Genomic DNA, 12,051 nt, shown 5'->3' with positions numbered 1-12,051 from the left:
CAGTTGCAAAACCGGGGCTGCTGCCACAAGCGAAAATGTGGGGGGTTCGATGGCTCCCCCCCGTTGATGAACGCATTGTGTTGATTTTCTTTGACGCGGCATTGGCGGTAAAACGGACCTCGCAGCTTTACCACCAACTGGCAACAACGACCATGAGGTATCGATACACCACCCAAGTAAGTAGTTGCCGCGCCTCTGTGCCGCCTTGACAATGATGAAGGTCAGCAAGGTATTTTGTTGTAGGTATACACTAGACAAATGCCGGGCTTTTTTGCTTCTTGTCTCTCTCTCTGTCTCGGTCATCAGAAACCAACCACAAGAAGTGGAGGAGGGCGAATGGATGATCCCCTCTTCCCTCCCCCAATTCCGCTCACCCACCCACACCCGCACGACTTCCGCCGTCATTCCCAGCATGGCGGGGCCCTTGTTTTTCGCGGCTGACCTCTTTTGGTTAGTTGGGGGGACCCCCTGTCAACGATCTCGAGTCTGTCTTTTGGCTGGACTTGAGAGCGAAACTTGTCACACGACATTCTCTTTGATGTTCTCATCACAGACAAGAGAGAGATTTGGTGAGAAGGGGAAACTGATGCTGACCACGTGCAGCATTCTGGGAAGATGTTTCGCTTTTTTTGGGCAGTCATCTTTGGTGGAAGTAAATAAGGCAAGTGATGCAGTTGAGTACCTGCCTACCTACCTAGGGGTAGTGTTGACCGGAGCTAAGTTACGGTAGATGGGAAAGTGCCGAGGCGCGCGCGATGGCCTCTCTCATCGGCCTCTGAATTTTTTTGTGTGCGCGTGGTTCTCCGGTTGGGCTGCTGTTGTTGGAATTGTTTGCTCAAAAGGCCTTTCCAAAGATGTATATCCGCAAAACATTTTGGCCTATGCGGCAATCTTTTTGTTTGCTTGCGGGCCTGGAACCTGATGATGATCAAGATTTGTTTCCGTTTTTGAACCCAATGGTACGGCGTAATCTTGCGGGATGACGATGCCCTGATGTCAAGCTTGTGGTTATCCACCCCACATTTCGCGATGTCTTTTTTTGATGATCAGGGCCGAGAAGAGAGACATGTGAGGCGGACGAAAGTAGGTACCTAGGCTTCTGATATCAATTGTACCTACGTCAAATGTGACGTTGCGAAAGGGCGATCAGGAACAATACCAAGGGATGGATGAGGAACAAAGTGCGTATGATGACATTTCTTTATTTATTTTTTGCAATAGGGAGAAAGCAAACTCTTTTCTCCCATGAAAAGATGATAAAAAAACAAAAAAACAAAACAATAAACTGATTTTCTTTCTCTCTTTAACGGAGAATTTTGTGTGCGTGTGCGGTGTTGTGGTAGCCCATAGTCCCAAATTGTCCCGGTTCCAATGTATATACAAAAACACCTCTCTCCCTCTCTTGCTATCCCGTGTAATAGTATTTCCTTCCAAAAAAAAAAAAAAGATATGGACCAATGGTATGTGTGGAAACTCCAGCGTCCCTTAGCCCTGAAAAAGTCAAGCGCCTCGCTTGCTCGTGTAGCCCATGAACATATGACAAAAAGGGAAAAGAAAAAAAGACGTGGTGAAAAAGGACACTCAAGAAACGACAAATTTGTTTGTGGTGATGATCGTACAATGCAGAGGGCTAGAACCCCCTGTGGAGTGATGATGTGTTGTTATTCGGCGGCGGCGGTGGTGGTCGTGTTGGTCGTGAAGTGGGCACCTTGATGAGTACAGAGTAATGTGTGTTCCTGCCACAGAAAAAAAACCGGACAAGAGGCGAGTGTGACGGTGACATCAGGCTTGGTAGCGTGGTTTGTTGTGTCGGTGGAGAAGTGTCGGCTTATTTGGCTTTTTGGCGTTGGGCGGCTGACGGAAAATACCACTTTTGATGTAGTGGGCTTGTTGAGGGGAGCACAGCACAACAGCACAGCACAGCACAAACCAGCACATCACAACAGCCGGAGGATTTGGTGTGACGTGATAGGTAGGTGTGTGGTGGTGGTGGTGGTGTTGGTGGGCCGGGCTGTTGGGCTTCTGGATTGCTGTGTCTCCCGGTTTGTGGGACTCTGCTGTGTGCTTTTCGGCCTATTGGAAGGCGAAGGTGGCGTGCTGTGATGTCCTGGCGTAGCGTAAACCCGTCCAGGTGTCGCTTCGGCAAAGCCCTGTTGAGCTTCGCAAATCTCTCTTCTTTGGCGTGTCGTTGATGGCCTGATGTAATCCTTCTTCCACCTTCTGTTCCCTTCACTCCTTGTAGTCGTGGGTTTGTTTGTCGTTGTATTCTAGGTATAAATGACAAAAGGAAAATGGGTAGGTAGAGTTGTTGAGGGTTATTTAGTAGAGGGTCTGCTTGTTGGAGCGCTTGATCATGTGCTCCCACGGGGGGTAGGTCTTTGGTTTGCACTCCCCTGTTGAAGATGTGTTAGATAGTGGTCTGGAAAAAGAGTGAAATGATGAAGACATACCACAGACCTCCTCTGCTCGGTACTCAAAGTGTGTGACGTTGGGTTGGCATCTCTTGTGAGTGAGAGTGTAATCCCGGCACCATTTGGAGGCGATCCAGCGGAAGTGACCGCATGAGTATTCGCGTTGAGTGTAGTCGCACATTTTGACTGAGTTGTTGGTGGTTGGTTGAGGTGGTGGACGGAGGTGAAAGACAAAGCTGAGGTGGCTGAGGATCTTGTGGTGTAGAGTCTTGGTCTCGATGTGGAAATCAGTGAGCTCGTAGATGTTGGGAGTGAGGTGGGATCGAAAGTCAAGATAGTATCGTGGAATGTCGAGAGGAGTACAGTAGATATAGAAGCCGCAGGAGAGCTGTCAAGCTGGAGAGCGAGACCGGGAACCCATGCTATCGACCATGCATACTCGAAGCCTGGGTGTGTGGTGAGGTAGGGGTCGGGAAATATGCACTATTGGAGACGCTAGCTTCAGTGGAGGATGCAACAGAGCTAGGACAGGGGAGCTACCTAGAGTTACCAGTCCTCAGGAGACAGGGGGGACAAGAGGACAGGAGCCAGCAATTGAGCCGGGCCGAGAGGGGTGTGAGAGAAGCGGGGGCAGGGCTACCCTGGTGGGAAATGGAAGCTTGGAAGAAAATCCGGCAGCGTTCTTTTGGAGGTTCCCAATGGAGAGAAACTGAGACAAGCCATACTCGAATTGGTTGTCTCGTTCATGGCGATATCTTCCCTAAACCTAAAGCGGCATCTTTTGCAATGCTGGTGCAAAGAAGTCGAGCCACATCCGTCTCAGAAACCGCTCAGGAGGAGCAAATGATATGTTTGATGTTACGGATAGATAGGTATGCTGGCAGCAGAAGCGGGCAGGTAGTAAGTACCTGAACACAGGTATGGAGGTAAAGGCAGGTACCGGCCGTGATGCCTCGGAGAGAAGGAGAGGAACGAACAGCTGAGGTGCGGTGCTGAGGTGGAAACGGAGGGCGGGAGAGCCAGAACGGTCGGGACCTGAGGCGTTGAGGGGCTTGGCTGAGGTACCCACTACCGATTGCCGCAGTATCCTCACCCCAGTTTGGCTCACCATCAACCAGCAGCAGTGCCAGCGTACCAGCCCAACCATCATTTATTTGCCCATCATTAGTATCAACCATCATCCCTCGGGCAGACCTCCTCCGCGCATTCCTGCTGTGAGCTATTGAGCTGCTGGGCTGTTCCATTGCCATCTCTTGTCTCTTGTCTCTTGTCTCGATCTCTCGATACTCATATCGACTTCACCGGTCACCTGGGGCACTCTCGTAATGCCGTAGAGAAATCAGAAAAGCCACAACAACTTCCAAGAACCAGGCATAGCGAATCAGCGCCTGTTTCGCAACCGCTATTTGTACAAGCCTAAGCACAGGCGAGAGGCGCGAGCGTCGAGGAGCGCACCAGTACTCGAGCACGTGGTGTCTGCCGTGTTGTGCGTCTGTCGCCAATATCGGTTGCGACATTGCAACATCGCGACAGCTGTCAGGGTGCGAAACCATGGGGCAAAAAGGCTTTACTCGGTACTTCGGTGCACCTTCCTCCATAGGGCTCTTCCGCGATGTGCCAATGCACCAAAATCACCAATGTTTCGGGACAGCGGAGATTCCGTTCAGGTGAGCGAGCGCGCTGGCCGCTGACCGCGCTCACTCCTCCTCTGCACGACCGTTTGACCCACACCGGTCAACAGAGGCCCTGCCATAATTATTATTCTCCTAGATTCATCTGATGTGTCTGGCACACAGACCCATGGATTTGCTCCCTCTGGATCTCCGTCGTAACCGAATGCTTCGTTCTCCAGGTTGGGAACATGGAACTGATGAAATGACAAGTTTTCCCCAGGGCTCGTCCGTCCAGGTTCCTTCGGTCGCATTGTCGCTGTCACTCGCACCGCAACTCCGACAATAAACAAGCTGAAGTCCCTCTTCACATGCCACTGATGCCGAAACCCCGAAAAGGCCATTCGGTGTCGAAGAAAAAAACGAGACGAACTCCTCTGTTCACAAGGAACGTGCTGGTTGAGGCAGTGAAGGGGTCTCGGAGCGTCTGGCCCAATGGTGGAGAAAAAGCAATCGATATGTCAAAGCTTCATTGCTTGGGCTTGCCAGAACACGTGGAAAATTGCCTCGCTCTGCAGGCATTTACCTGGCCAAGTTGTCAGAGCCCACTTTGGAAGCTTTTTAGAAGCAGTGGAAGCTTCACCTGCTTCTGAAAGGACACAAATCACGCGAGTCATCGCCTGCGTCTGTCTCATGAATCGCCAGAGCTTCATCCCACCAGCTCCGCTTCCACTGCCCAATGCCCCAGATTGGGCAGGTCCCGGTGCTATGTGGGGTTTTTCGGCTTCACCAGCGAAAAGAGCCGAAGATACCACCATCCTGCGACACCGTCCCCGACGCGGCCGTTTTCTGATAGCTTCACCGAGAGAAGCTTTCAACTTCACCTTTCGTCTGCTATCAACAACAAGCTTCTCAATATGGCAGGTGATCTTGTTTGCAAATCCTCATCGTCCTCCACACCCGCAATGGCCTAGACTCTGAGCCCGGTGCTTATGGATAATCAAGATCACCGCAAAGGGAAGGATCTCTTGTCGCTCAGCACCTTGATGGTTCACTTGTACGATCGACGCCGACATGGTCAATCTTCGGCCCATCCGAATGGCCCTGCCGAGCTTCCTTCGTATCACCGTTGTCCTCGGCGATTCGGCACTCCAGATGTCAGTCGATTTTCCTCATGCTCGTTTTCACTTTATCTTCGGCTACCGCATTCTATCTCTTCTGCAGTACCAAGACATTGTCGAGGCTGCCCTGCAACGCTGAGGCTCTTTTCTGACGAGTATTTTTATCATTTATCAGCACCCAAACCTTTGACATGCAAGCCTCGAGCCAAGCTGCTATCCCTTCCTGAAAGATATTCCACGGTGCGGCACTAAACTAAATTACCGAATCCATGTCACCGGGACCCTTGGCTTCACGATAGTTCCGTTCCCTCAGCTGAGATTGGGTTAGGCGTGCTATCATGCCACCGACGCTGGTATACTCCGTACCTGTTGCTTTGACCTAGTGGTCTCTGATCAGCATGCTATTGCTATAGCTGGATTCAGGACTTGGGGACTAACATCATTTCCTCCAGATACCATTGCTGGACATGACGAGGTACATGTGGCAAGTTGATTCTGTAATGCTGCTGCGCCGTATGTAAGTGTTATCGCTTGACGAGCATGCCGCAAGGGCCGAACCCGATAAGAGAACGGCCTCCTTTAGGTCGCAGAAGTCGTCTCCCCGGCGCGTTGGTGTGGTGCATGGTCGCGATGTCGTGTTGTCGTGATGCATTACATACCTCGAAGACATGCCGGCACCTTTGCTGATGTCACGAGCTGATGAGGCTATGTCAACTTATCAAACCCTGAACGAAGGGCTGGCCAATTGGACCGACGAAACTTGATTCCAGACACCGCCGGCATGGAACTGGGGCAAGCTAAAGGTTGCTGGTGGTCTTGGCCCGCTTTTCACCACGCCAGCATTCAGGTCGACTTCCATATTCGTCGACCTGCATCAGCAATAAGAAAGTGAGCGAAAGCGACATGACATCGAATCGATATCCAGAATAGTCATGCCGAGTTGTACCTGAAGAATGGCGGGATCATGGCGGGAAAGAACCTTCCGTCTGGCCCTTTTGATACATTGAAGCTGTTGGCAAGGATCGCCCAGAGATCACATTATGCAAACCCGTTGATAATGGAACAGGAGGGACAAGAGGATTGAAAAGAACAGGAGCCATCAAGAAGTCCCAGCTACCTCCAAAGTTCTTCCCGAATCTCAGCACGTTCACCGAAAATTCCAGCACTTCATCAACGCGTTTTCTGGTCGCGACTTTCCTCGCTCCTGGTTGGCTTCATCCCACCGGAGTCCGCTCCGACCTCAAGGATGTCTCCTTTTCGTGGCGCGCAGATTTGAACCAATTGGGAGCCAGATCTGCGGCCGAGAAGAAGTGTGGCATGCCGGTTCGGCCCCCCGACACCACCTCCCCGGCCAGCGTTAGAACCCTTCTGGAATGTCTCACTCACAATCGTGGACGTCTTGGGGCGGCCTTAGTTCTCCTGGTTCAATATCGCTTCATTGGGCTTCACTTGCGGGAAGCGAAACATCTTTGAGGGGGGGCCTTGTTTCTTATTAAGCCCAGCTGTTAGCGCAGCAGTAGGGCGCTTGCGACCGACACTAACGCTTGTTACACCATATTGGGAGATGGTGTCGGATTGTTGTGCTGTGGGTGTTTCGGTCTATTCGCGGAGATCAGGTTGGTTTGCATCATCGCGCTGAAGGAGAAGGGTTTGAACTGGAATCTGATGAAGCTGTGTGGATCCCGTAGTTTGTTGGGATACAACAAGCTGTATCAGCTCAGACACCGGCGGGACATCATCACGGCGCCGAGCTATATCAGTTCCCCACCTCTCCGGCTTGGCACGGGCGCCGGCCCTCTTCTGGCATTGACCGCACGCCGGCGGCCTGTGTCGGACATCGGTCACTTCTGAGGCCGAGAAGAGCACCTTCCGCATCGTGTCCCGCTCACGTGTGTAGGATGACATCTGTCGATTTCCCAAAACACCACAGCCATCCTTTCAATCCTACCCGCTACCGGCACCTCATGTCTCGGTAATAATACGAGCCAAGCCCTCGCTTGGAATGGGCGGGAGGGAAGGATGGATGGGCGTGCCTTCCAAACCATCGGGCCGCGGTCTGATTCTTACTTGGTTTTCTGGTCGTGGTCTAAAATCCGAAGCTGCCGTTATGTTCACTTGAAACGGAAGAATGGCCGACATTATCGGTCTCTTGTCAAAGACGTAAGAATAAAACAGCGCAAAGCCGATGTCGGGAGGGGTTGGGAAGGAAGCATTCAGCGGGACTCGCACTCGCTCGCGATTATCACCATTTTTTTGTTTTCTCTGGACCTGTTTCATGATGGGTTGGTTGGGAAAATGTGCCGTCGAAACGTCCCGGTGAGCCGTCGTGGAATTTATTACCTAAGGAGTTTCACTCGCAATACTAACGCGGATGGGGAAAGCGTCGTCGGTGGGTAATAAGGGTGCTGCTGCATGCCTACCCACACGACCAAGCTGAGAAAGGAGGGGGGGAAGAGCTCAAAAGGGACGAAAAGCCGATGGAACATGTCGACATTTTGGCTAGCGCTTGGGAGTTTGCGGTGGCAGCTAGATGGTGCTGCATATGTATTGTTCATGATGATGGGTTCCACCCTTCCCGTTTGGCGGGGGTTTTTTTTTTATTTTTTTTATTTTTTATTTTTTTGGTTCAGAAGAGGTTCTGGACCGTAGCTCCGCTGTGGATGGGCATCTTCCGCTGTTTCCACTTTCCCATGTGGTTGAAGAGTGGGTTTGTGGAACGGTTGTTGTTGGAAAGAAAGGCTGGGCGTTGGGGTGGAGTGTGAGGCTTGGTGCTTGGTGGTTGATGCTTGATGCTTGGTGGTTGATGCTTTGGTGCTTGGTGCTTGATGCTTTGGTGCTTGGTGCTGGAATTGTGATGGATGCTACGGAGTAGAGTTCAGGACATTGACTGATGAAAAGATTGGATTCAGGTCAGAGCTTAGGTTGCAAACAGCAACAAGCCTTAATAATGGGCAGTCGATTGCTTTGGTTGGAGATATCATGAGCTTGGATGAGAAGAGACACAAGCTCCAAATAGGATAGGCTACTGCAGAAGAGCTGACAAAACAAGGCAGGGACAGGACGACAACTTAGCAACCTAGAGGTGCATTATCGGGACGTTGGAGTTGTAACGGCTATGTGGCTAGTCGATGGCGCAGTGACGGCGGTAGTTGAGGTCTAGTCATGCAGGTATGGCTTGTCAGGTACTGGCACTGTGGTGTTGGTGAGGGCCTCATTGTGACCCTGGGAATGATGCTAGACTTGCGAAAGGATGTGTGGCAGGATTGACAAGAGGCTAAAGATGCAGAGTTATCTTTGACAGCCTCACTCTTTTCCGAAGTGGTAGCCAAGCCTCGGTGTGACGGGTATCTTGGCTGCTGCAGGTGTGTCAGGATGACGGTTGCATGAGCCTCGGGCCGAGTTCCCAGCGTTGAGGTTCTTGTGTTATCGGTACGCTATTGGTAGTGGGATTGGCAGTTGGGATATGACTGCAGTTTTTTCTGTGAGGAGAGACCCCTTGGTTGAGGTGTTTGCATTTGGTGGCTACATGCGTGTTGTCTTGGGAAGCAAGTTCCCTGGAAAGGTGACCTTACCCCTGAACATGACCAGTCCAACACACTTGCTTTAGCAGTTGTACGGCCCAACCTTTGCAGTCCAATTACCAGGCTGATATGAGCCCTCTGGATCACCAACGCACTCAGCTATTTCCATCTCAGTCAGCACACTGTCAAAACCTTGACTCTTCTTCGTCAAAACAACTTACCAACAGTAACAAGCTTCAAGTTATTCTGGTTCGCCCAGTTGATCAACCACGGCGTCAGCGTGTTAACCGTTCCGGGATACACCTCATGCATGAGGGGAATATGCCCATTGCCACGGGCACCCGCCTGCTGAAACCGCTGCTGGGCTTGCTGGGGGCTGACGTTGTTCCAGTCTCCGGAATCAATGTCGTTGGTGATGACCTTGTAGTTCATCGTCTTCATCGTGTTCAAGAACTGGCCGCCGGTGTCGAGATAAGGAGGCCGCATGTAGGCCGGCTTGACGCCGACCATGTTGACGAGGGCGTCTTCGACACGGGTCATTTCAGTGCGGATTTGGTTGGCGTTCATGGAGCCCATTCTGTTGTGGGACCTGGTGGCAGGTTGTTAGACTGATGATGGACGGGTGAGGTGGAAAGGGGAGTACTGTACCATGAGTGAGAGGCAACTTGATGGCCAGAGGCAAATGCCTTCTTGACGGCGGCTTCTTGGCGGTAGATACATCCGTACAGAGTACCGCACCAGAAGAAGGTGGCTTTGGCGCCGCCTCTGTCGAGGATGTCGACGAGCTGAGAGGTGTATGTGTATGGACCGTCGTCGTAGGCAAGTGCCAGCATGTTGGGCTGGCTGCATTTGTTGATGACGACGCCGGGGTTGACGGCTCGCTTGACGTACTCCAGTGGGCTCATCACTGGGAGGGCGCTGGCGCTCGTAATGAGCAGCAGCCCCGTGGTGAGGGTTTCTGCGAGCATATTGACTAGGAAGATGCAGAAGCAGATACTGGTGTAAAGGAAATGGGTGTATGTCACACGAGTGGGGATGGGGAAGTTATATCGAGTTATTCCTTCCCAGAACACTCAAATACTGCTCTTTTTCGGGTCATGTAGGGGGCGAACGGAATACCGTCGCGAGAATATGGATGGTGATTGTGGAAGGGAGAGCAGGGCTGTCAGCAGATCAGGGTAGCATGGATCATCAGAACTCATCTACACAAACCTGGGATAACCGGCACTCTGGCGCCATGCGGCTGGTATTGTGTTTGGGCATGAAGCAAAATATCTCCGGCCCGATGGGTATGGTGCTGGTTAAATACGGATGGCTATACTAGCCGCCGATACTGCGGTTTTTATATTGATCATCACCAATCCAAATGCAGGGAGTGACTTTAACCGCTGTAGGGGAGTTGAACTCTTCATTTTCCTTTCCCGAGAATAAAGTCAGCCCGAAAACACTCACTGACTATGACGAAGTTGGTGGCGGATTGCGAAATATGGTAGGTACGCCAAGTATAGAAACTAGGGTACCTTAGGTGAATCTATTCGATCTCATCTAACCTTACAGGGAAGAAACGTTCAAATCCAGAGAAGAGTGAAAGCAACCAACTGAAATGCAAAAGTTCAACGGTGTGAAGATGAAGATGATGTATAAATCTACCGGAATGAGAGGTGAAGTGGCTAGAAATACATGTGGTGATGCAAGCCCGGGCCGTGAGCAAAAGGCAAGAAAAAGAGAGCAAAGAAGCAAAGGAAAGGCAAAGAAAATGCCTGCCAAAGGGCTTAAAGCCAACATCAACTAAATTCCGAAATAGTGATTAAGTACAGGGTAAAGCTTTTCAAAACCAAATTCGCAGGTCAGCAACCATGACCCTGCTGTAAGAAGGCCGCGTGCAAAGAGAAGACAGAGACAGAAGAAATAAGCGCAACGAGAATTAGCAGCCCCCTGCCATCTTCAATCGCGCCTTGTTGGTTTCAAGACACCGGTGTCATTCGCCCAAGACAGGACCGTCCATTCCCAACCAAGCAGAAAGGACACATGCCAGCACATGATATCCCCTCTCCTGTTCTTTCATGCCTCGACCAAAGAGGATGCCGAATGTTTGAGTTGAGGTGAGATATATCAAATGCTGACAGGGAAAGCGTGAGGGGGAAACCCATTCGAGGAAACCCCGATCGTGGGTTGTGTAGATTTTCGACGATGGCGCCACGTTCCTGACAATTGAGAGCAGTTCGAATATGTCTGTTGCAGTTTGAGTTGATCTTGAATGTACTCAGGCACCCTGCGCATCTAAAGTCTCGACGATCAAGGTGCACTGCGCCAAAGTGGTTCTTGAAATCCTTGGTGTTTGCAAATGCTTTGGGCAGGTCGCACAGATAACATGTGGTACCCTTCCAACGCGCCGAGGTCGACGTTGTCGGTAGTAGTCGCCGGGTCGACGCAATCGCTGTAGTCGTAACCCGTGCCTCTTGGTGTCCAAGTTGCGGTTGTGCCCATGACTGCGGCCGTCTGGTGCTAAAAGGGGTTTCGAGAGCCAAACAATCCCCATCGTGCAGGTGGTGGTTTGCTAGCGATGGTTCAGTTGGCTGGCTTCCTAACAGCAACGACAAAATGTAATTCTGAGTAAAAAGGGTCAAGATCTACTGGCAGATTGTGGTTTCACGCAGGACCTCCGCTGCAACTTCAGCAGGTGCAACGGTGTCCCTAAAGAGTGAATATAAGGTATGGTTGATGTATTGAGTGCAAGAAAAGAGTTGGAGAGAAACTTGAAGCATGAGAATGATGTTACCAGGCCTAGTCAGAACGGAGGGGCTTTATACTTAGACATCTTAACTCAGTTGTGTCATGAACCCAAGACTTCAAGTTCCGCAGTGGCCAAGCCTGTCTTCCTGTCCGTACCTCAAGCCTCTATGTGTCAAACCGATCCCTAAACGCCGATCTCTAGGAAGGTATCTAGGCAGAAAAGTTTGATGACTGACCGGGCTGAAGTGGGTTTTGTTGAGTGAGCCAATGGCCTCCCCGTGCTATAAAAGTACTGGAAAAGCTTAGCATTTGCAAGCACTTGTAATTTCTCAGGGACACCATAACTGCTCTTAGACATCTTACCCGTCACTGTGACTGAGATGGCGTGTCTAATACGAACTATGCCCCCGTTGACCGTAAATAGAGACTGTCTTGCAGAAAATCATTCCACAAGTATGCAATAATCTGGTTGACCCAAGCAGGTGTGCCGCACAGATTTCCTCTCTGGTTCCCCTATGATTCCCTGGCAGCCTCTTTCCTGCAGGAGGTATTGGTCTGGCGTCCAGCGGTGTAATGTTGGCGCATGCAAGAATGTGCGTTTTTGATTCCCCAGGGCTGGACTCATGGGGTCCTTTTTACCAATAGAGTGCTATGT

The 12,051-nt window shown here is 51.1% G+C and overlaps 2 protein-coding genes across 2 annotated transcripts; both read right to left on the bottom strand.

Annotated features, from left to right (window-relative positions):
* Nucleotides 1-1,327: 1,327 nt before the first annotated feature.
* QC764_510110 (uncharacterized protein) lies at nucleotides 1,328-3,234 on the bottom strand. The gene is made up of 2 exons (XM_062948265.1): nucleotides 2,451-3,234; nucleotides 1,328-2,393 (listed from the first exon to the last, which is right to left on the bottom strand). The coding sequence occupies exons 1-2, from the start codon at nucleotides 2,590-2,592 to the stop codon at nucleotides 2,320-2,322; spliced, it is 216 nt and encodes a 71-aa protein (XP_062799687.1). The 5' UTR covers nucleotides 2,593-3,234; the 3' UTR covers nucleotides 1,328-2,319.
* A 4,764-nt stretch (nucleotides 3,235-7,998) lies between these two features.
* QC764_510100 (uncharacterized protein) lies at nucleotides 7,999-9,808 on the bottom strand. The gene is made up of 3 exons (XM_062948264.1): nucleotides 9,312-9,808; nucleotides 8,885-9,252; nucleotides 7,999-8,822 (listed from the first exon to the last, which is right to left on the bottom strand). Exons 1-3 carry the CDS (start codon nucleotides 9,629-9,631, stop codon nucleotides 8,746-8,748), a joined length of 765 nt encoding a protein of 254 aa, XP_062799686.1. The 5' UTR covers nucleotides 9,632-9,808; the 3' UTR covers nucleotides 7,999-8,745.
* Nucleotides 9,809-12,051: the final 2,243 nt, after the last annotated feature.

This window comes from Podospora pseudoanserina, chromosome 5 (assembly GCF_035222485.1).
Source record: "Podospora pseudoanserina strain CBS 124.78 chromosome 5, whole genome shotgun sequence".
NCBI lineage: Eukaryota > Fungi > Ascomycota > Sordariomycetes > Sordariales > Podosporaceae > Podospora > Podospora pseudoanserina.
The sequence above is the reverse complement of the archived record's forward strand: the minus strand, read 5'-3'. Positions and strand labels throughout refer to the sequence as shown.

Coding starts and splice junctions, on each gene's coding strand:
- QC764_510110 (XM_062948265.1), bottom strand. CDS start 2,592: ATGTGCGACTACACTCAACGCGAATACTCATGCGGTCACTTCCGCTGG. Junction 2,394..2,450: donor CCGAGCAGAGGAGGTCTGTG/GTATGTCTTCAT, acceptor CATCTTCAACAG/GGGAGTGCAAACCAAAGACC.
- QC764_510100 (XM_062948264.1), bottom strand. CDS start 9,631: ATGCTCGCAGAAACCCTCACCACGGGGCTGCTGCTCATTACGAGCGCC. Junction 9,253..9,311: donor CAAGTTGCCTCTCACTCATG/GTACAGTACTCC, acceptor ACCTGCCACCAG/GTCCCACAACAGAATGGGCT. Junction 8,823..8,884: donor CTTGAAGCTTGTTACTGTTG/GTAAGTTGTTTT, acceptor AGATGGAAATAG/CTGAGTGCGTTGGTGATCCA.